The sequence below is a fragment of the Schistocerca cancellata genome, chromosome 7 (genome assembly GCF_023864275.1).
Source record: "Schistocerca cancellata isolate TAMUIC-IGC-003103 chromosome 7, iqSchCanc2.1, whole genome shotgun sequence".
NCBI lineage: Eukaryota > Metazoa > Arthropoda > Insecta > Orthoptera > Acrididae > Schistocerca > Schistocerca cancellata.
In genome coordinates this window covers 305,428,098-305,452,333 of record NC_064632.1, presented here as the reverse complement: position 1 = coordinate 305,452,333, position 24,236 = coordinate 305,428,098, and the positions used below count along the sequence as shown (strand labels likewise).

The 24,236-nt window shown below is 44.8% G+C and overlaps 1 protein-coding gene across 2 annotated transcripts in view; it reads left to right on the top strand.

The window, feature by feature from the left end:
• Positions 1–24,236, top strand: part of LOC126092430 (YLP motif-containing protein 1) — a 639,037-nt gene that overhangs the window by 18,819 nt on the left and 595,982 nt on the right. For both annotated transcript variants that reach the window (XM_049908029.1, XM_049908028.1), the window contains exon 2: positions 13,907–14,088. In XM_049908029.1, coding sequence (XP_049763986.1) covers positions 13,907–14,088 — 182 coding nt within the window. The remainder of the gene's footprint in view (positions 1–13,906; positions 14,089–24,236) is intronic.

Below are 24,236 nucleotides of genomic sequence, written 5' to 3'. Positions count from 1 at the left end.
TCAGTTGCCTTTACAAATGGCACTACAAAACACGTTGCGTGATAATTCAGTTGAACTTAGCTGTGTATGATGTCGAAGAGCTTGTTGCGTGGTGTAACAAATCGCTGCAGTAAAACCCGTCGTAGTATTGCCGCGTGACGTGCGTCCAGAATTCGTGTTTCACAACGGCAATCGTGGAAATTGTCTCGGGCAAAGTCTCTCCCGGGTTTCGTCACCAAAATTTTTATGTCGTGATTCACAATAGAGCAGCGATTAGCAGTCCAACAACACTTTATTCCATAGTCACAGAACATAGAATATACAAGTCAAAGATACATTGTCCTAAGAGTAAACAAACAGTCTCTCACTTGCGAGAAGTACATCACTCTGTGACATCCTCCCCACCCTGGTCGACCTCCAAAGGTACGGCCAGCTGCACAGGACGACTAATGATGTGACCTTCTGGTGTCCGGAGTATTATCGTCCTTACCCTGCCGTCTCTTCCTGGTAGTACCTTTTCTATCCTGGCCTTCTTCCACATATGTCGCGGACGAAGGTCTTGGATCAGCACGATGTCGCCAGGGCGAAAGGGGAAGACTCGTCCCGATGGGCGTTTAACTTCATGGTAGTTCCGGAGCTCCAATAGGTATTCTTTAACCCAACGGTTCCAAAAACTGTCACAGAGTTGCTGTCTGTCGGAATTCCTTTGTTAAATTCGTGCTCGCTGAAGGCTCTGGTCCCGTCGGAATAGTCGTAAGGCTGCACGTATTCTGTGACAAACGGGCAAGCCTTCACACTCCACTGTTTGTGATGAGCTGTGGACGTCCAGCGCCTTAACGGCTGTCCGTTGCTTCATCGTCCTTTATGCAGTTTCCATAGCCGCTGACAACAGTTACACACGAACAGCCGATCAACCCTGCTGTTTTTGAGATGCTCGTTCCCAGGCACCAGGCTATAACAATCTGCCGAAGTCAAAATCGCTTACGTCATTCGATTTACCCATTTCCCTGTGGCTAGAATGGGGATTAGTCCCTGTTCCTCTTACATACTATTCTTACCGTGTCACCTACCCGGAACGCCAACGGGTGGCATTCATTGTCGTTGTGGGCAGATGGTGATAATGTTCTGGCTCACCATTGTATTATTTTCGAACCAACACTGATGGTTCTGCATTCCGGATTAGGATCAGCAGCGGACTGGATATGACGGAGGATTGTGGTTTGCCTCTCATGAGGAAAATTTACTAATTCACCTAATTCATTCACGTGAAATGATAAAATCGACGAGGACAAATTCAGTGAAATAAAACAACTGTCGATAAAAAAATTTGCGTTTGAGGGCGCTGCTGCATTGTATATGCAACGTAGCGTGTATATCAGCATCGATAAGTAGTAGGCAAGGGATTAGTATGCCAGTCGTGTATTTCCTACGTGCGTGTTGTTAATACGGAAACGTGAAATATGACATTTTGTATACTGGATGATTACAAACAGGACTAACATTTCTTGCTGCCGAAGGACGAACACCGGTAGATATCCACCGCAGAATGAAGAATGTGTTTGGGACAGCATGTCATGTCGAAATCCACCATTATGGAATGGTGCGCCAAGTTCGGTGCTGTTGCTTTACGATAACGCACGTCTACAATACCATAAATGTCGTTATGCAGAGGTTACGCCAACTCAAGTGTGAGACACGTGAGCGCCTTCCATGTAGTCCTGATCTCTGCTTACGATGATATCGCGCCATCGATCCCTTACAAAAGGCTTTGAAGGATAGACGATTCCTGTCGGAGGAGGATGTGCAGTAGACAGTTATGGACTACTTCACGCAGGATTACACGTTGTTTCATCAAACGGTTATCTTCGACCTGGTGCGTCGGTGGGATGATAGCTGCAATGCCCACGGCGATTTTGTGTGATTGGCACACCGAGTTTTGGACTGTACGGCCTTCGAAATAAAACTTTTTGATCATCCGCTTCTACATCAAATAATACGAGTGAGGTACTCCGAGTAAACAGTGAAATCCAATACAGTGAATTGTTGTTGGACTGGGGCCTGAAGCCGTATTTCCTGCTTCCGCGAATATTCCCCTAAGCGATTAATCTGCATGACAAGACTCCAGCCCTTCCTCAAATTTTCATTTTTAGTGGTCTCTTCAGTCACTTCGGAACATCGCATCTCCCTACCGTGAAGTCCCCAATCCAATCACAAATTTCGTTGGGTATCCCATATGATTGCACTTTCGTTAGTGAGAATTAGTGTGATACTATGTCTAAGGCTTCACAGATGCCAAGAAATAATGCATCGGAACTTGCCTGCCTTAACAAATGGCTCTCAAATTAGAAATTAGTAACAGTCATTTTAATGTCCGTTTCTTAGTAAGGACGAGTAAAAAGTCACGTTTCTCTTTGCATTTGCTTATCTTAACGTCGTCTGACAGGTTCGTTCTTTGCTTTACGACTTCATGTTGTTATAACTTTTGAAGTCCTCTGCTTCATTTGTTTGCTTCTCTGCTACTGTGACTGATACGGAATGTTTGTGATGCATGAGTAAGCACATAGTTACAGCAGGGTTTTTCAGCGATCCAGGAAGTGTTTATTTTATTATACACTCTGAGACATTAAAAAAAGGACTCACCACGAAGAAGTTATCCGAATGGGACAGAAGTCGGCAGACTTAATGTACACTCACAGATAAACAAATGATTACAATTTCACGAAAATTGGATGATACATTCAAGAGAGAGAGATTCGCAAATTGAGAAAGTCAATAACGTGTTGGTCCTCATCTCGCCCTTATGCAAGCAGTTATTCGGTTTGGCATTGATACATAGAGTTGTAGGATGTCCTCCTGAGGGATATCGTGCCACATTCTGTCCGATTGGCACGTTAGATGGTCAAAATCCCGATCTGGATGGAGAGCCCTGCCCATAATGCTCCAACCGTTCTCAATTGGAGATACGACAACCTTGCTGGCCAAGATCGGGTTTGGGAGACGCGAAGACAAGCAGTATAGAGCTCTCGGCGTGTGAAGGCGGGCATTATCTTGCTGAAATGTAAGCCCAGGACTGGTTGCCTTGAAATGCAACAAAGCGGGGCGTGTAATATCGTCGACATACCGCTATGCAGTAACTGTGCCGCAAATGACAAACGTACGAGTCCTGCTACGAAAAGAAATGCACCCCAGACTGTAACTACTGGTTGTTTGGGCCGTATGGCAGGCGACGGTCAAGTTACATGCGAGTGCAGGCTTTCTCGGCGAATTTCATATATGAAGTCTTCACGGGTTGTCAGCCGAGTAGCATCGTCGTCTCGTAGCAACGTTTCGATGGAATGTGTCTCCATCATCTTCAGGCGAAGTGTCGGGATATCGTCGGTCGCGGGCTTATATCTCAGCTGGACCGCAGAGATATAAGCCCGCGACCGACGATACCCCGACACTTCGCCTGAAGATGATGGAGGTGAATTCCATCGAAACGTTGCTACGAGACTACGATGCTACTCGGCTGACAACCCGTGAAGACTTCATCGACGGTCAAGTTAGTATCCCACCGCTGTCCGGTGGTCTCCAAACACGCCCTATCTGGCCATCGAGGCTATCCCAAGCGGGTCTCACCACTGAAGAGAACTCTAATCAATGAGATTCCAGGTAGAAGACGTGTCTGGAGACGCCCCAGACAGCGGTGATGCACCAACCTCACTGTTGGTTCTTTGCTTTACGCCTTTATTATTACCTTTGCAGTTCTCCGCTTTATTTCTTTGCTTCCGTACGGGGTGTGTCGTTTATATTTCATTCATTATTTTTTTCTGAGAGTCTATTTACCAGTACGGAATCAGAAATATATTTAACCACCGTTAAAACATTCCCATTCCTGAGTAATAGTATACTAAACGTATCGTGCCGTTGCATATGTGGATGACACAGTCCCAATGATTAGCCATACAAGCTTCGTCAAAAAGTTACAGAATTGAGCACCATAAACGTCACTGTGATACACACACGTTAATACTTTAAAACACGCACATACTGCCGTGCAGCGATGAGCGACGTGCCTCCATTCTGGTACGCTAGAGGTCACTTCTGCACGTCACTTCACATAACTACAATAGAAATATGCTTTTTAATTAAATGTATAAAATATCTCTGACAGGAGTTAATGCAAATAGATATAAAAGCGCAGACAATTGAGCTTAATATTATACAAGAAAATGTAACGATGAAATAGGCTTTACTAAAAAAATAATACTACCTGTTATAAAAATACGCAGTGCCATTGTACAATGCAATTGGTAGTAAAAACAAAAAAGAAATGAAGCTCGCTAATAAAGCAGAACAAAACATGAGCGAACATGCTGTGCCCGCACAGCTCTTTTGCCCATCGGGAGCATCCAAAACAGCTCACAACTGTATGCAAAGAAATAGAAAACAATCGTCACCGGACATAATCATCGCTGTTTTCATGCGTATTATCTATTCGTCTGAGGTACACATGATTTCAATAGTGCTCTCTAGTTTGTTTCTACTTCATTTATTAGCGTGCTTCAGACCTTTTATTTTAATAACCAGTTGCTTTGTACAATGGTGTTGTGTATTTCTGCAACCTAGTTATGATTAGTTTTTAATGAAGCCCCCCCCTCTTCGTTACACTTTATTGTAAAATATATAAGCACAATTACCTGTGCTTTTGTATCTATTTGCACTAACTCTCGTTGAAAAGATTTTGCGCACTTGATTAACGAATATTTATGTTGAAACCAAGTGAAATGTCGCACGGCTGCAACATTTAGCGTTCCAGAATGCAGGTTCGTCACTCGTATCAGTACGGCAGTCTAACTTGTTTTCTCAAAGTGTCAAAATGTATTTAGTAATGCTGCTTTGTGGTACTCAAGTTTTGTAACTTTGTGACGAAGCTAATTTGGTTAATCATTGCGATTTAAATACATTGAGCACGCAAACTACCACAAGTATAAGAAATTCACAAAATCATCAATTGGAACGCGGTCATAAAAAATACTAGCCACCCATTCAAAAACATAGATGACCTTAAGATATTCCGCCGCTTCCAGAAATCGGATACAGTGCATTTAATGGAGGAGCTGAAAATCCTTGTTCATCACAAAAAAGCAAGGGGCAGAAATTCTCAATAACAAACTGGATAGTGATTCTGTTAATTTTATCAAATGTTTCTCCTGTGTGTAACAACTCTAGTGAATTCCATAAATAAATTATTTTATTCAGAGACTACTCGACATTTGCAAGACAACAGAATATAAAAGACAATCAATAGTTTAAATGTCAGGAATAGACAGTGCAGGTAAAAATGTATAACTGAAAACTTTATGTAAATAACGTAATCCACAGAAAAATGTGGCACGACTGTATCCAGACTCTTCGTGAAACCGTACTGCCATAATATCTGGGTAACACATTTTGATTTCAAGAACAGACAGTGTCACTGATGACTTACATGAGTGTGGTTTTCTTTGCAAAGGAAGAGTCAAAGTACCTGAGAGTTCACAGAAAAAATACTATTTCTAACGTTAATATGTAAAAAACATCCCAAGATTTGTTTTGTCTGGTTTTACGATCGCAGTATAGTTTCAAAAACTCCACTACAGTGGAAGAAAGGCGGAAAAACACATTTGGAAACATCAGACATAAGTCACGTAAATATTTGCACTTGACAATGAGAACAAATTCTCGAATTCGTTGTGCTAAACACGATATGTTATTGCTCTAATGTTTCTTTGTTTAAATCATCTACGACACCGTTTCAGGCTTTCCAAAAACATCGATAATGAAGAATGAAAGAAACAAATCATCGTGACTGTACCGCCCACATGTGTAACGACATATGTTTAGTATACTGCATCTACGTAGGTTCCATGTTCCCCCCTCCCCCCCCCCCGGCAACCACGTGGCCCCAGGCTTTGCAGCATTTTTTCCCTTCCGTGCTGCATGTCTATCCTCTTGCTACTCGTTTTCCACTACCTTGGGAAACATGTCTGGGATGTTATTGGGAACGTTCTGCATTGTCTGTCGCTGACATAAGAACAGTCCCATCTTTGTTTTTCACTCCCTTTTTCCTTTCTTTGTTTCCCTTCTCCTCTCGTTCCTCCGCTTCGGCTTTTGAGGTTCCTCTTTTCCTTCTTCCTCTCTGTGCGCTTCTGAAGGCCGGCTCACGCGTCTGACGCGTAACAGGTGACTGGATAACGCGTAACTCCCAGCTGCGCGTCGGCGGGTAGGGTTCGCACGTTCCTCCTGGTACAGGCGAGGCCCAGGGAGGGCTGATTGCCTGAGCTGCAACCTTCCCAGATTGCCGATTGGTCCCTCTGTCAGGTGTTCGGGAGGTGTGAGCAATCACCTAAGGCAGGTGCGCCCGCTTGGGAAGCGAGTCCTAAGGTGGAAGACCTGCGCCATCGGAGATACTGGCAATCATGGGAGATTTTCCCGCAATGAGTCAATCATCTCCCCCAATCAAACTCTACGAAACGAAAACGCTGCTCCACGGTTCCTCGTGGTCTTACGTACTGAAGAAGGCCAGTCCTTCGCCACGGTAAATCCGTTTATTATTCAAAAAGTTGTTGATGCAAATCCTGGCCCTGTGAAATCCTGCTCTCGTTTATAGAATAGCACTTTGCTTTTGGAGACTATTCCTGATTGTCAAGCACAACTGCTTGCTGCCTTGCTTCTCCACGGCTACCCTCTTCATGTCGAGGCCCATAGAACTTTAAATTCTTTCCGTGATGTAATTTATACCAGGCTGCTCGACGGTCTAACTGAGGCCGAAATCCAACCTTACCTCTCTGATCAGGGTGTCATTGCCGTTCATAGTGTAATGAAATGATTCCTCCTTAGAGCCCACCTGCGCTCTTTTTCTCACCTTTGATAGATTGGTCCTTCCGTCAAAGATAAAAGCAGGCTATGAAATTATCACAGTCCAGCCGTACAGTCCGAATCCGATGCGCTGCTACCAGTGTTATCGTTTCAACCACACTAGAACCTGCCAAATGTGTAACCTGTGATAAGGATGCACATGAGGGCGATTGTCCGCCCCCTTCACCCTGCTGTATCAACTGCATTGGTGGTCATGCCGCCTCCTCTCGGGATTCTCCCGTCTATCTTGATGAGCGGGCTGTCCGAGAGAACTGGGTAGAGGAAAAAGTGCCTTACTCAGTCGCTCGCAAGTTAATGGCTAGTCACAAACCCTTTCTTCTCCCGTCTTGTACCTATAGTTGTGTTCTTGTTACTTCTCGTTCCATGAAGGACATAGCGACGCAGACACGCGACCTCAAATTCAGCTCTGGGGTTGTGAAATGGCCCGGTGTCAGCGTAGCATCGTCAGATGTGCAACAAGCCGTCAAACTCTCGCCTCACGGGGCGAAGCCACCAGCTACACAACCGGTAGGCTGGAAAGGACAGAAGGAGTACTCCCGTGAAGACTCCTCTGTCCCTCTAACCAAACAACACCCGAGTCTTCCTCTATCCAGAAAGGCTCAAAGAAGTCTTCTCCTTTGCCAACTCGAAGATCCTCTTCGACGATGCCATCACGTGACACCTTCGCCCACCCAGCCTCCATATCGCCAGTGCGCACCACCAACCGTTTTTCAGCGTTGGACTCCATGGACTGACCGCACGAGCAAGCCGACGCTTCTGTGGACCTCATGGGGCAGGATCCTCCCGCTTCTGTCTCGTGTAGTGTCGACTCTACACCGGCTGTCACTCTGCAGCCGCCATGTTGACACTTCTACATCTCTTCCTCATCATAACTGTCCTCCAATAGAATGTTCGCGGCCTTCGGTCCCACAAAGAGGATTTACGGCTGCTTTTAGCATAACATCCCCTTGTACTCTGCCTTCAGGAAACGAAACTGAGCTCTCGCGACCGCTTTGAGCTTTCACATTTCTTACTAATTCGTTTTGACCTTCCCCTTGAGGTCGGCATTCCATCTCACGGGGGCGTCATGCTGCTCATACAGGACGCCATTCATAGTCAACCCATCTCCCTGACTACCACCTTCAAGCTGTTGCATTTCGCCTTTTCCTTCTCCATCTGACTTTTTCCCTCTGTGATTCGATGTCACCAGGGCAGACATTCTTCAGCTTATTGGGCAGCTACCTCCCCCATATTTGCTACTCGGTGACGTTAATGTGCATCATCCCCTTCGGGGTTCTCCCTGGATCTGTCAGAGTGCCCTCTTGGCTAACGTTCTTAACCTCTTGTGCCTAAACACTGGAGCACCCACTTTCCTTTCTGACTCCTCGCACACATGTTCCCATATGGACCTATCCTTTTGCACTGCCCAGCTTGCCCATCGTCTTGAGATGTCCATTCTTTCTGACACTTACTCGAGCGACCATTTCCCTATGCTATCCGTTTGCTGCCTCCTACTCTTTCCGCGTGCACGCCTAAAGGGCAGCTTACTAATGCTGACTGGCAGCTTTACTCCTCCCTGGCGGCCTTCGAAGAACAAGATTTCCCCAGTTGTGACGACCAAGTGGAATACCTTTCAAGCATTTCCCTTGCTGCTGCAGAACGTTCCATTCCTTGAACTTCTTCTTTACCCCGTTGTGTCCCAGTCCCTTGGTGGAATGAGGCATGCCGCGACGCAATTCGCGCACGGAGTCGTGCTCTCCGCGTTTTTAACAGTCATCCTATGATGGCAAACTACATTCATTATAAACAGATGCGTGCAAAGTGTCGTCGCGTTCTTCTGGATAGCAAAAGAGCTAGCTGGATTTCATTAACTTTTTCTTTTAACAGTTCCAACCATTCCCCGGTCGTGTGGGCCAACCTCCGACGGCTCTCTGGGACCAAGATCCATTTCCCAATTTGCGGCATGACAGTAGCAGACGATGTTATTGTGGATCCTATTGCTATCTCCAACACCTTGGGCCACCATTTTGCGGAAGTTTCGAGTTCTTCCCACTATCACTCTTCTCTCCTATCGGAAACGAGTTGAGGAGGCTCGGGCGATACCCTCCTCTTCTGTGAATCGTGAGTACTACAAAGTCGCCTTTCCTTTGAGGGAGCTCGATCATGCTCTCAGTTCATCCGTTCCTCCGCCCCAGGGCCAGACGCCATCCACATTCAGATGTTGCAGCACCTTTCTCTTGCAGGTAAGCACTTTCTGCTTAACACGTACAACCGCGTCTGGGCAGAGGGCATATTTCCCGGACGCTGGCGTGAAGCCGCCGTCATACCCACATCTAAGCTCGGTAAGACAGAAACCTTCCGCCCCATCTCTCTTACCAGCTGCGTTTGCAAGGTGATGGAACGTATGATTCATGCCCAGCTGGTATGGTGGCTCGAGTTCGCAATTTACTGACGAATGCACAGTGTGGGTTCCGAGCGCGGCGTTCTGCAGTTGATCATCTCGTTACTTTGTCCACCCATGTCATGAATGGTTTTCTGCGGAAATCCCAGACTGTAGCTGTGTTTTTCGATTTGGAGAAGGCCTGCGACACCTGCTGAAGAACTGGTCTCCTCTGTACTCTTTACAGGTGGGGCTTCCGTGGTCGCCTGCCCTGTTTCCTTAACGCATTTTTGACAGAGTTTTCAATGTGCGTGTGCGTTCTGCCTTGTCGGACACGTTTATCCAGGAAAACGGTGTGCCTCAGGGTTCCGTCCTGAGCGTCGTCCTCTTTGCTATCGCCATTAACCCTATAATGGTCTGTCTCCCGAAGGGCATCTCCGGCTCCCTTTTTATTGACGATTTTGCCATCTATTGCAGTTGTCCACGGATCTATCTCACGCGTCTTCAGCGATGTCTTGATCGTCTTTACTCCTGGAGCATCTTCAATAGCTTCCGCTTTTCCACTGATTTTTCCTTTACGGGAATAAGCTCCGGCTTATTAAACCTCTCCCAGGGCTTTGACAATCCCACCTCGCCCCCCACCCCTCCCCCTGCAGGTCATTTTAACTAGGCTGCGTGTTGGGCACTGCCTTTTCACCTTTTTAGCCGTCATTTGCTAAGTGGCACTACCCCACCACTTTGTACACATTGCGCCCAAGTTTTAACTGTCCACCACTTCCTGATGGAATGCCCATTTTTTAACCGTTTACGTTCCAGCTTGGGTTTGCCGTCTGATTTATCTGCCGTTTTAGCAAATTACGAGCGGGTTGTCGACAGCGTTTTACTTTTTATCCACCAAAGCAATATGGCAAAGTCCATTTAATTTTTAGTTTTGGACCTTCGTCTCTGTATGGTGTCTTTCTTAGCCCTTTTTCCACGTGCCTATTTCTAGCTGTCTCCTCGTATGCCAATGGGACTGACGTATAGTCGTTTTTTAATTCCTCTCTGTCTTCGTGTTCCATAGTTCTGACTTCGGCGCGTATGACCCCAGTTGTTTTTTGCGCCCTAAAGCAAAAAAAAAAGCAAAACCAAATCAAACTACCACTGTACGCATATTTGTACGTCTGAAGATTGCCTTCATTGACCGAAATTAATAACCTGATTGATAAACACTGGTGATCTGTGAGTGGAATTGCATTGGGTTGATGCATAAGTTTACGAAACGCAACAGATACAAGTAACAAAGACTTTAGTCATCAATAATACATGTGTGTTCTCCTTCACTATTTACAAATCCGCTAACGCTGGGGTAACTTCTCGATTCTGCGACTCCAGAAATGACGTAGTTTTGAGCTGAAGGACTTGTCGAGCCACATTTGGAGCGCAGTTTCATTCGGACAGGAAGTTCCTTGAAGGTTGTTCGTTAGAGAGCAGAAAAGATGAAAATTAGAGGGCGCAAGATAAGCTGAATAAGGGGGGATACAGAGTGACTTCCCATCACAACTGCTGTATAGTGTTTTTTTTTTTGTCAGTGTAGCAGAATGCGGGCGGGCCCTTATCGCAGAGCAGAATCACTCCAGGCACTCTGCCTGGTCGTTGTTCTCGGATTGCGTCTGCAAGACGTCTCAGTTGTTGACAACAAATGCCGGCACTGATGGTTACACCTCGAGGAAGCAATTCTTAGTACACCACACCGTCGCTTTTCCACCAGTTGCATAACATCTTTTGTGGACGCACGCAGGTCTTCGTACGGAGAGTTGCTGCTTTGTTTGGGTTCAATTATTCCTTTCTTTGCCTTATATTAGCATAAAGACACCAATTCTCGTTACCAATAAAGATACAGGATAGGAATAATCGGTGGTGTTCACGATCCAGTTGATGACGAGCAAGCATAGCACACATGGTCACTGGCTTAGAGCATGCGGTACCTATAACATGATTTCTGAACGTTCCCCATTGCAAGCAAATGTCGCACAATGGGGTTGAATGGTGGCACTCCATCACATTTGCCAGTTCGAGTACCCTGATGGGAATCGTTGTGGATTAATGAGTGTAAATGATCTTCAACAAACCCCGAAAGTCTTCCTGAAAACGGAGTGTCAGATGTCGAAACAATCCACCTTAAAACGAGAAAACTATTTTCTTGCAATGCTATGCCCAATTAAATTATTTCCGTACACCTCGGAGATGTTTCTGGCTGCTTCTGCTGCGGCCATCCTGAACTCAAACGTAAGAATATGTTGGAAATGTTCCGATTTCTTTACTTGGCACTCCATTTTCTAGCGTCCACAGCTCCATCATCTCTAAACGACGAAAGACAATATGTGAACTCATATAACAGCATTGAACTATAAATAACCCATAGCAACAGGAATACCAATATGCAAAACAAAAATGCTACGAACTTAAGCACCAACCTAATAATAAAGTCAAACAATGTGGTGCTTCACTTTGAATTCAGTTAAACTTGTGAAGTAAGGAAAAAGCCGATCGCGGAAATTCGCCCACGATGGGAGAGAAATAATGATAGCGTACTGTTCGTGATAAGCGGATTATGAACTGGAACCCTGGATTATGTTCCGTGTCTGTCTGAAGTGGCGCACTGAATCGGGGCTAATACCTGCTGTCTGCCGTCTGGCTGTTGCAAGGGCGTAACACTCCCGTTTCGCTACGAGCTCTGTCAGTAAAGTTCCACGTTCTCTCTTCCCTAAGTAAGCTCATCGGACAAAACACTCTTATGCAAATCTTAAGAACGAAAGTATCTTTCACATGACGTTTGACTACCAGGTAACATAGCTTTATGAAACTTGGAACATTCGTAGAAAGAACTCCTACGGTATGACACAGAAGGTAACCGAGAGAAATACACGAGACGAACAGGAATAACACTTTTATTCAGACAGTAGTTACATTGACGTCACCGAGATTTGTGATTATCCCCTGGACATTAGAAATGGCGAGTCATGGCTCTTATTAAGATGTGTGATTACTGCAGAAGGGTATACTGTGCAGCGTGCTTCCGTGTAGGCCATACGTTTGGTAAGTATTTCTTGTGGTAGGGCGTTACATTCCCTCACCAGAGCAATTGATTACCGCTGAATGGTAGTTGATGCATGTGACGGTGCAGTAATACGTGTTCCAACTCAACTCACGCGTGATCGACAGGGTTCAAATCGGGGGAAAGGGCAGGTCTCCCCATTCGTCTAATACCCTCTCTTTCCAATAGCTCCAACCGCGCAGTCCTATGCGGTCGCGCATTGTCATCCCTAAAATGAAGTCGGGACGGAATGCACCCCTCAAACGACGCACATTCGTAAGTACAGTAACGCAATACAGTTAACCAGTGAGTGTATCCTGTTAACAAATTTGTACGTAAGTATGCCCATGCAACATAATGCCTCTGCACACCTTGACATCCCCACCAAAACGATAATGTTGGACTATGCTCCAGGTGGTTTAATTACTACACACACACACACACACACACACACACACACACACACTCACGCCCGAGGGAGGACTCGAACCTCCGCCGGGACCAGCCGCACAGTCCATGACTGCAGCGCCTTAAACCGCTCGGCTAAACCCGCGCGTTGTGTATATGTGGAAAAATGTATGTTTAATGCGGATAGGTAGGAAGAACAAACCTGTAATTTTGGAATACAGCATTAGTGGTGTGCTGCTTTACAAAGTCACGTGGGTTAAATATCTAGCGCAATGTTGCAAATCGTTGTGGAACGGAAAGAATAAGACGACAGTAGGGAAGGCGAATCGAAGACTTAGGTTTATTGGCAGAATTGTAGGAAAGTGTAGCTCATCTGTTAACCGCGTGTAGAACACTAGTCCGACCCATTCTTGACTAGTGCTGGGATCTCCACCAGGTCTATTAAAGGAAGACATCCACGCACTTGAAATCGGTGCTGCTAGATTTAGTGGCTCAAATGGCTGTGAGCACTATGGGACTTAACATCTGAGGTCATCAGTCCCCTAGAACTTAGAACTACTTAAACCTAACTAACCTAAGGACATCACACACATCCATGCCCGAGGCAGGATTCGAACCTGCGACCGTAGCAGTCGCGCGATTCCGGACTGAAGCGCCTAGAACCGCTCGGCCACCGCGGCCTGCGAAGATTTAGTGCCGGTAGGTTCGGATCAACACGCGAGTATTAACGGAGATACCTCGTGAACTCAAATGGAAATCCCTGGCGGGAAGATGACTCTCTTTTCGCGAAGTACTATTGAAAAAATTGAGAGAACCGGCATTTGAAGCCGGTTGCAGAACGCTTCTAGTGCCGCCAACGTAAAATTCGCGTAAGGACCACGAAGATACGAGAAATTTGGATCCTGTGTAGGCATAAGACAGTCATTTTTCCCTCGCTCTGTTTGCGAGTGGAATGAGAGAGAGAGACTGTCTAGTAGTGGTACAAGGTAACCTCCGCCACACACAGTACGGTGACTTGCAGAGTATGTGTGTAGATGTAGATGTAACTGATAGGAACCGCATATGTTGTTTTGGGGAGTAGGATTGATTTGTTACCGTAATCGCTTTATGACATTTTTTTTTGCAAGGAGGGTCCAGGCTGTGGGCAGGTGTATGCGATAACACGTGTGTTGTCTGTGTGGCAGGTGCCGGGCAGCTGCTACATGTTCCACTGCGGGCCGGTGGGCGACTTCCGCTGCAAGTTCACCAAGCACCGCAACTACAGCAGCGCCGTCATGGCGGGCCCGCACTCGGGGATGGAGGCTGCTTCGGAGCTGGAGCAGCAGATCCGGCTCACCAAGCACGAGCAACAGCTCACCAACCTAAGGTACCGTGTCCACTCGCTAACAGATGCAGTCCGCCGTAACTACATGCGAGAGGTAATCACGAAGTTCCCGTGCTGTCCTATTGGGTCAAGGCGCCCCCTAGTCGCAGCTAGTGTAGGCTACACACCAGGCAGCCATACTGCGTGCTAGGGCGTATAGATGGGAAAACGCGTCCGGTTAAGGCGATACCAGAGTTTTTGCTCAGAATAGTCGGTATTTTGCGGTATTTATATGGTCACGGTTATAAACGGCGTTTTTTTTAATTCCTCGGTAACAAGTGGGTAAATAAACTGGTTTATGAATGTACCTTCGCAACAGGGATAAAATTCTTGGCTTTTAAAAACAATTCAGAAAAAAGGAGTAAGGTGCATTATAAAATTTTGTTTGCTTTGAAATATTGGGTTACGGGAAATTGGATTAGCGATCAGTGCTTTTTTAATAAAAACTCTGACAGAAACGAGCGACGAACAGCACGGCCTATTAGACGATGGCACGCGTGTACATGCAATACTTGCCCCATCTGGTCTATAAGACAGTTTCTCCCTGTAGACGCCGGACATCAGTTTTATTACAGAGTGCCACCATCGCTAGTCTGGAAGTATCTGCCGAAGTAAACTGCTACATTTGCTTTAAAATATTAAGAACGGGCGGAGGTGCAACAAATTTACGACATTATCTAATGAGAAAACTTTAAAATTTTAACAGTTCATTCATAGTTTATAATAAAAATGGAACGCAACTGATCTGATGTCTGTGACTCTGTGTCCACACAATATGCTTTTATCTGCTCGTAGCCCATGGAAACGAGCAACTTATTTCACCATTTAGCCCTGACTATTAGTAATTCTCAGTTGGTGATACAATCCTCGATTGCAACATGATTTTTTAGCAGACTTTCAAAAAGTTTGAATCAGTTGGAGAATAGTGGTAATTTTCGTACTATTCAGTATCTTAGTGGACGGACTGTTTGCTTATTTTATTTAATATTTTGATTCTATGTATCTTGAAGCTTGCCGAAGTCTGAAGAAGTCTTAGAGTTTTCTAATCTTTGTTCGATGTCTACGTTTATAACCGCAATAAGAAACGGAAATCAGATATTTCAGAAACCGCTTATGTTGAGCTGTTTTAAAAGTAAAGTTAAACTGGAAGTGAATAACATAACGGTACAACCGAAAACTGGTTGTTTCAGCGATTATCGAAACGTCATTGCACGCTTTCCCCACATGCGCTAACTATAGGATTTGGACAAAAATATGCAAACACTGCGAGAAACGGTTGCTTGAATACAAATGGAGGTGCTAGCCAAGCTTGCAAGCTGAGGCGTTGCATTTGATCTGGAACGGCACACCTGTGTAATGCCGCCAACACGTTGATCAAAACACTCTTCTGTCTGATTGTGATTGCGTTATTCAGTCTTACGTGCGAGCGAACGTGGGAAGGTTGTTGGTGCTCACATGGTGGGCTCTTCCGTAACTATGGGAACCGAAGTCTTGGTGTTTCAAGAGGGGCACCAATTCGAAGAGTTACATCTCATATAGGGAAAGCGGAAAAACAGCTGCTAAGTCACAACGCGGACGGAAGTGTCTATTGAATGATCGTGACACACAGTCATTTAAGAGGCTTATGGCGAAAATAAGAGAACAACCGCAAAAGTGACTGCAGAACAGAATGTCGGAATTTGCGAACCCTGTTAGCACCAAAACAACACGAAGGGAGCTGCATAAGTTGGGAACTGCACGGCGAGCTGGAATTCCAAAACCACATATCAGTGACGCAGATGCTCTTAACAGGAGAAGGTCCAGCCACAGCTATACTGCCAGAACAATGGAACAATGAAAAAAAAAAAAAAACCATTTCGTCGGAAGAATCTTGTTACACACTCCTTCCAACTTCTGTCCGAATTTACGTTCCAAGACTGAATCAGGGAAAGGGTTGGCTGATGAAGTCATCAACTATGTCACGGTATTCCATGGGCCTCATGGTTATTCTGCCACGTCGCATTACTGCCAAGGATTGCCTGATCATTTGGCTGATCAGGTCCAACCCATTCTGCAATATTTGTTCTCCAGTGGTGACGCTGCGTTCCAAGACGGCAAGGTCCCTGTTCATACAGCTCGCTTCGTCCAGGACTGGATTTGTGGCTACGACAGTTGCCAGATCTCAGTATTATTGAGTCTTTGTGGTCTACTTCGGAGAGAAGGGCCATATAGGATCTGTATTATTCATAGGAGACGACTGGAAGTTGGTTTGAAAGCCAACAGTTTTCCTCACTGTATTAGGGAAGGTTCCAGAGGGCTACCAGCGATGCAGCTGGCACGACGACTGTGCGCAGGGAGTTAAAAAGAATGGAGTGCAATGGACGAGGACCTGGTACGCCACAAATTTCTGAGCTCAATCTGAGCGACGCTAGAGGTGTTCTGAAGAGTGACGCCAATGGACAGTGGATACCTGAAAGCGACTGACTTGGAGTGCTGTATCACGCTATACTCTGTGGTGACCTGATGGAAGGATTTGGACTTGGCGAATACCGGGAGAACGTTATTTGCAGTCGTGTGTAGTGTTGACAGTGAAGTGCGGATAAGGTGGTGCACGCCCTGGGTGTTTTTCCCATTGCTAGGTTGTGGTCCCTTCACAGCGCTTAATAGAACTCAAAGCGTGGAAGGGTATGAACACATTTTTGAGCATTTTCTATTGTGTACAGAAGAGTAAAAGTTCAGAGACAGCATGACAATGCACTCTGTCGTACAGCAACATCTGTGAGAAAATTGTTTGTGTACAGTCTGGCCTACACATAATCTCGGTATGTCACCGATGCACGATATTTGGAGAAGGGTGTAAGTACTGGGTTTGCTTTCAAATAAGTAACTACCACTATCCATATGTACTACACACTCCATATGGAACATATTACCATGTTATCATGGAGGTGTGAGGCTGTTGCATCAGTTTAACTGTTTCAATGGATAGTGTATTGTAACCGCTGTGATTGTTAGATTTGTATTATGTAGGTATGTTCTTTTTGTAAAAGAAACGTAAGGTATTTCTCATAAAACTCTATGCTCTCAACGAAGACTCTGACACCATTACACTGTCGTATTTCTAGCGTAGTAATCACAGGAATGCGAAAATGGAGATTAGGAAACGTACAAGGGTATATTTTAGACGCTCACTAGATATCGATGAATTGTAGGTGTTATGTTTCTGAATTTCTTTGGGCAATCGTCGTATACACTGCATGTTTTGTGAATGTATTTCTGCACGTTAATGTGTTTTCTTTCTCTTTGTGGTAACTCTCTGCCTTCTCAGTGATGGATAGGGGACTAGGCAGCCTTCTAACTTAAGGAACAGTGTTACGGGAACATCATGGGATTTCAAGAGAATTAGCGGAGGTCTATGGCTTGGCGGGAGACATCTCTTACTCCTCAAAATCAGGTGGATACAAGTGCTATATATCAAAGATTGGAAGATTCGTGAGAATAAGTCGGTTAAGCGATACTGGGACAAATTTGGAGTTGAGATGTGGTGCAAAATGGTTCAAATGGCTCTGAGCACTATGGGACTTAACAGCTGAGGTCATCAGTCCTCTAGAACTTAGTACTACTTAAACCTAACTAATCCAAGGACACCACACACATCCATGCCCAGTTGAGATGTGACCTCTATACCGCTTCCCCTATGTGTTATGGGAAAACATGTTTCAGCAGCTCACATACGTCTCGCCAAGTGACTGCAGTGAGAAAATCAGACACTAATACGAAGATTTTTACTGACATGAGACACAATCAGCAGCAGAAGTTCCGTCTTTTGTTTTTCGATAAAGACAACATTATGCTGTGAGGTTTGTGTGCCTATAAATGAAAGGACTGACATCCTAATAGGTAGAATAAATTTGCATCTACCTCTATATGTGTACATCACAAGCTATCGGACGATGTGTAGCAGAGGGTATCGCGTACCATTACTAATCATTTCCTTTCTTATTCCACTCGCAAAAAGAGCGAGGGAAAAAAGACTATCTATATATCTCCGTATGAGCCCTAATTTCTCGTATCTTACCTTCGTGGTGGTTACGCTAAGTATATGTTCGCAGCAGTAGAATCCTGCCATCAGCTTCAAATGTCGGTTCTCTAAATTTTCTCAATAGTCAATGTAACAGCTTTGAGATGGGTTAGAACGATGATTTCGCTCCAGACACCAGCGTGCAACATGACAACTTTCTCTGTTTTCTGCTCTTGAGGAACAGTTAAGTGCCATTCCTCCACAGGCATCAGACACCTAACTGACAGCGTCCCGAGCAAAGTTACAGCCGTCATAAGAGTGAAGGGTGGCCACACACCACATGAATGTCCATTAATAGGTGCCCGATAGCGTATTTTAGACTGGTATGTTCTTTTCAAGGGCGAGTGATTTTGCCACGATGGTTTCGTGTTTCTCACCACTTGTCAAAAATGTAGTAGAAAAGCCCTGATTGGAGCTCTAGAATGGAATTAGAAAGTGGTCTGATGATATTCCTACAAGTGGCTCCTGAAGGTGGTTGGTGGAAAGGTCTGAACGTAAAATAAATAGAAGAAGTCGGTTGGCATCCCACTTGCGGTGCAGAAGATAAGTTTTGTGCCCTCTGGGGCGGAGGTGGTGTTGCAGGGTGTCATTAGTCAGTGATCAGCGAATGTGTTTCCCTATACGAAAGGATTCGCGAGAGTTTGCAAATGCCTTTCCGAGCGCGGGCGTGAAAACCGGCTTTGGCCAGCTTCTAACACTATGTACACACACATTAAAAAAAGTTTTGCATCACCTCGGTTCCGAGAGTTCCGGAACCTGTACAGAAAATTGGAATAGAGATCGACATAAACATCATTTCCGCCCTTTTTATTGCTCATGAAAACCATACATTGCATGTTCTACCACCATACAGTGAGAACTTCAGAGGTGGTGGTTCAGATTTCTGTACAAGCCGGTACCTCTAATACCCAGTAGCTTACACACACGTCTAAGGCGTTGAGCCTGACCGGGTTTCCTCCAAACACGTGTCCGACGATTGTCTGGTTGAAGGCATATGCGACACTCATCGGTGAAGAGAACGTGATGCCAATCCTGAGCGGTCCATTCGGCATGTTGTTGGGCCTATCTGTACCGCGCTGCATGGTGTAGTGGTTGCAAAGATGGACCTCGCCATGGACGTCGGGATTAAAGTTGCGCATCATGCAGCCTATTACGCACAGTTTGAGTCGTTACACGACGTCCTGTGGCTGCACGAAAAGCATTATTCAACATGGTGTCGTTGCTGTCAGTATTCCTCCGAGCCATAATCCGTAGGTAGCGGTCTTCCACTACAGTATTAGCCCTTGGGCGGCCTGAGCGAGGCATGTCATCGACAGTTCGTGTCTCTCTGTATCTCCTCCATGTCTGAACAAAATCGCTTTAGTTCACTCCGAGACGACTGGACACTTCCCTTGTTGAGAGCCCTTCCTGGCACAAAGTAACAATGCGGACGCGATCGAACCGCTGTATTGACCGTCTAGGCATGGTTGAACTACAGACAACACGAGCCGTGTACCTCCTTCCTGGTGGAATGACTGGAACTGATCGGCTGTCTGACCCTCTCCGTCTAATAGGCGCTGCTCATGCATGGTTGTTTACATCTTTGGGAGGGTTTAGTGACTTCTCTGAACAGTCAAAGGGACTGCGTCTCTGATACAGTGTCCACAGTCAGTCTATCTTCAGGAGTTCTGGGAACCAGGGCGATGTAAAACTTTTTTTGATGTGTGTATATAGTATTGCTGTTTAACGGACGTACACGGACTCTATAGGAAGTGTGTGGAGCCATTAGCTAGTTGGAGGTGTTAAACCATCGAGGCGGACCAGGCGAACTCTAATAGAAGACAATAAATTACTTTTGTTTCAGCGGAAATATAAAGTGTGTGTGTGTGTGTGTGTGTGTGTGTGTGTGTGTGTGTGTGTGCGCGCGCGCGCGTGTGCGTGCGCCAGTGAACTTCCGCCCTCCCACTTCCACCTAACCCAGATTCTTTAAAGACTTGAACTGCCATATACAGAATAGCTTACAACGTCCGATTACTTTACGAGCGAGATAATCCATACATACTATAAAAATGGGTATGTCTCTTTACATATATACCAAGGGGGCGGGGTTGAAAAATAAGTGTAGTAGCCCGAGGTGGGTGAATTTCCAGACTTTAATTGAGAATAAGAGCACTTAGCGACTTTACACATAATTTCAAATCTTCGCGAAATTTTTTCTCGCTTACAACCCCTGCAAAACGATGAAAGGAAAAATGTTTAACGGTTACTTCTTTTCTGCTGTTCTTTAAGTAAAAGTACCGCATGAGGCATGACCTTATAATTTATTACTTCTTTACTAATAACTACATTCGCGACACATTTAACAGACAGTATGCATACATACCACTGAATGTAAGTGAAAAATTGTATGATGGTGAGAGACACAGTTCAGGAAATATGAAGTCAACATTAAGCGAAAGGCCAGACGCTGTGTGGTAGGGGCGTAGATGCAGAGCTACGTATAAATAAATACCTGGGCATCGCCTGATTTCTCCACTAGTACCTTATAAATGAAAACGTCTTATTGATGCTGACATTTTCCACATTAATAACAGGCATTTTTAAAGTTAGAAACTATTTTCCTTTCTTTATTTTGTCTCGCTGTAAACGACGAACAGTGTATGAAACGTGTAAATTAAGTTTGAAGTTTGTTGGAAGTCGCTAGCTGTTCTCTTCATCAAACACTTTAAGAGAATTTGTTACAGCGCTTTTTAATGTAATTGTCATCAATAACTCTGGTATTAGTATTGCAGCCTAGATTTCTGCGGTTTTTATTACAGTTACGTCCTCTGCCCGGAGAAAGAATTAGTAAGGATCAGTTTGTTTTATTTTGTGTTTCACATCAGCAACCCTTTTACACCCCTTCTGTAACACGTGAATGTGTTTGCTAATTGATTAATGCTCTATTGTGTTGTATAAAATGAACGATTGAATTGATTTCGGGCTTCTGAGTGCGACACGTGTACCAAGTTGTCACCAAGTAAAATCCTCAGTTCATTCTATTGGTCGCTTTCAGCAAATTATCGGTAAATTATGTTTTGCATTTGATCATTTTTACCGTACTTGGGTTTCATGTATGATAATGCAGGTGTTCAACCTGCAACGTCTCTGCAACGCCAGTCACCTCGTGGGCCTTGATTAGTTTCCGTTTCTCGCTAAACGACTGACCAATCGATAAATTCTCATTTCACTGAGCGGAACAAATGCCTATGTATGTATTTATGTTTACGTTTGTCAGACTTTGCCACTTTTATTACATCTTTTGATGGGCTGGGTCTAGAACCGGTCTCCACCTACAACGAAAATTTTGCACCCTTCCAATATTGTTTAAAGCATTCAGCGCAAGCTTTTGCATTCTGCATTTTAAGTATGACACAAACCAGCTCTATTTAAAGCCATCAATTTCATAGAACTTGAGTTGTTCTAAGAGCGTAACGTGATCTACACACTCAAATGCGTTGGAAAGATAACAAAAAATACCAAATGGCGATATTTTATTATTTAAGGTTATATTGTTTGACGAGTGAAAATACAAACTGAAGTCTGTCAGCAGCCCTTCTGGAATCCAAACTGTGATATGCTAAGTACATTGTCTCCACATGAAGTGTGCGTCTGCTCTCAAGATCAGAGCAAATTTTCGAATATTTTGTAAAAAAAAAAGAAGTCGGTAAGGAAATTGTTCGATAACTGATTAAGCTGCAAGAAGAGTTATTAATAAAGAGTTATTAATAAAGAATAAAGTTATTAAAGAATAAAGTTATTAATAAAGAAGCAATAAATTAAAACTTACTATCTGACGCTGAAGTTCTACTGCAGGCATGGACAACCGTTGGTGACCCGCGCGCCTGATTCTCACACTCACTTAAGCTAGCGGGCCGGGTCGTCACGTGAGGAGGCAGCAGCGCTGCTAGCTCATAAAGTGAGGAGTGTAGTAAGCGTGCGTTAATGTTTATGGGGTAATGCACCGATAGTAATGGCATCACTTTCCCGACACGATACCCAACAAATTATGCCTCAATACACACGTTTCTGAGAGTACATTCATTTGATGTTCAGCCCATCTTCAGATGTTTATATTTATTTGTGTGTTGTGAATCCTGTTTCTTTACTTAAGATGTTTTACAATAACTGTCTTAATTTCCATTACAAAACTCTACCACGCCGTTAGTACAGAAACAGTGTTCACCACACGTAAGTAAATGTAAACATCTGTAGATGGGATGCCAAGCTACATGAAATGTCATGAAAAAATAAATGCCTATAAAAGCAAATGGTTGCAGCTAATTTATTACAAATTATCTTAAGTATCAACGGTTGCAGTATTCTAACACGCCCCTAATGGACACGAATTATTTAGTAATGTTAATATAGTAACAGTCGCCGGCCGGTGTTTTCGAGCGGCTCTAGGCGATTCAGGCTGGAAAAGTGCGACCGCTACGGTCGCAGGTTCGAATCCTGCCTCGGGCTTGGATGTGTGTGATATCCTTAGGTTAGTTAGGTTTAAGTAGTTCTAAGTTCTAGGGGACTGATGACCTCAGATTTTACGTCCCATAGTGTTCAGAACCATTTGAACCATTTTTTTGAGTAACGGTGGACAAGCAATTATGAGTATCTTCGCGATTTTTGGCCTTAGGCTGGTCATAAGAGTGTTGGAAATTTGGTGTGTTAATATCCAGAAACAGTATTAGCAAGCATTTTTTAAATACCGGGTGATCGAAAAGTTAGTATAAATGTGAAAACTGAATAAATCACGGAATAATGTAGATAGAGAGGTACAAATTGACACACATGCTTGGAATGACATGGGGTTTTATTAGAACCAAAAAATACAAAAGTTCAAAAAATATCCGACAGATGGCGCTTCATCTGATCAGAATAGGAATAATTAGCATAACAAAGCAAGACAAAGCAAAGATGATGACCTTTACAGGAAATGCTCAATATGTCCACCATCATTCCTCAACAATAGCTGTAGTCGAGGAATAATGTTGTGAACAGCACTGTAAAGCATGTCCAGAGTTATGGTGAGCATTGGCGTCGGATGTTGTCTTTCAGCATCCCTAGAGATGTCGGTCGATCACGGTACACTTGTGACTTAAGGTAACCCCAAAGCCAATAATCGCACGGACTGAGGTCTGGGGACCTGGGAGGCCAAGCATGACGAAAGTGGCGGCTGAGCACACGATCACCACCAAACGACGCGCGCATGAGATCTTTCACGCGTCTAGCAATATGGGGTGGAGCGCCATCCTGCATAAACATCGTACGTTCCAGCAGGTGTTTATCAGCCAGGCTGGGGATGATGGGATTCTGTAACATATTGGCGTAACTCTCACCCGTCACGGTAGCAGTTACAAAACCAGAATCACGCATTTCCTCGAAGAAAAAAGGCCCGATAACAGTAGATTTGGTAAATCCAACCCATACCGTGACTTTCTCGTCATGCAATGGAGTTTCCACGACAGTTCTAGGATTTTCGGTAGCCCAAATTCTGCAGTTGTGGGCGTTGACAGACCCTCGGAGCGTAAAATGATCTTCGTCGGTCCACAACACGTTACTCAACCAATCGTAATCTTCCGCCATATTTTGAAACGCCCACACCGCAAATACCCTCCGCTTCACTAAATCGCCGGGTAACAGTTCATGATGGCGATGGATTTTGTACGGATAGCATCGGAGGGTACGCTTAAGTGCCAACCAAATAGTATTGTATGGAATGCCGGTGCGACGCGCGACTACACGAGCGGTGACTTCCTTGTGCATAGACAAACCCGCTACAGTCTCTATTTCTACAGTCAGCAGCATGACGCCTTATGCCCGGTCGGCCACTACGGGGTCTATCGTCTAGACAACCCGTGGCTTCGAACTTTGAAATCATTCTCGCCACAGCTGCATTTGTCAACGGACCCTTACCCGTTCGAATCCCCTTCCTATGGCGATAGGATCGTAACGCTGAACAAGCACATTCCCCATTCTGATAAAGCAGTTTCACTAAAAGCGCCTTTTCAGGTAACGTCAACATGCTGCGACTGGTGGCGCATCTGATTCTCTCTCTCATTACAGCTCCTTTTAT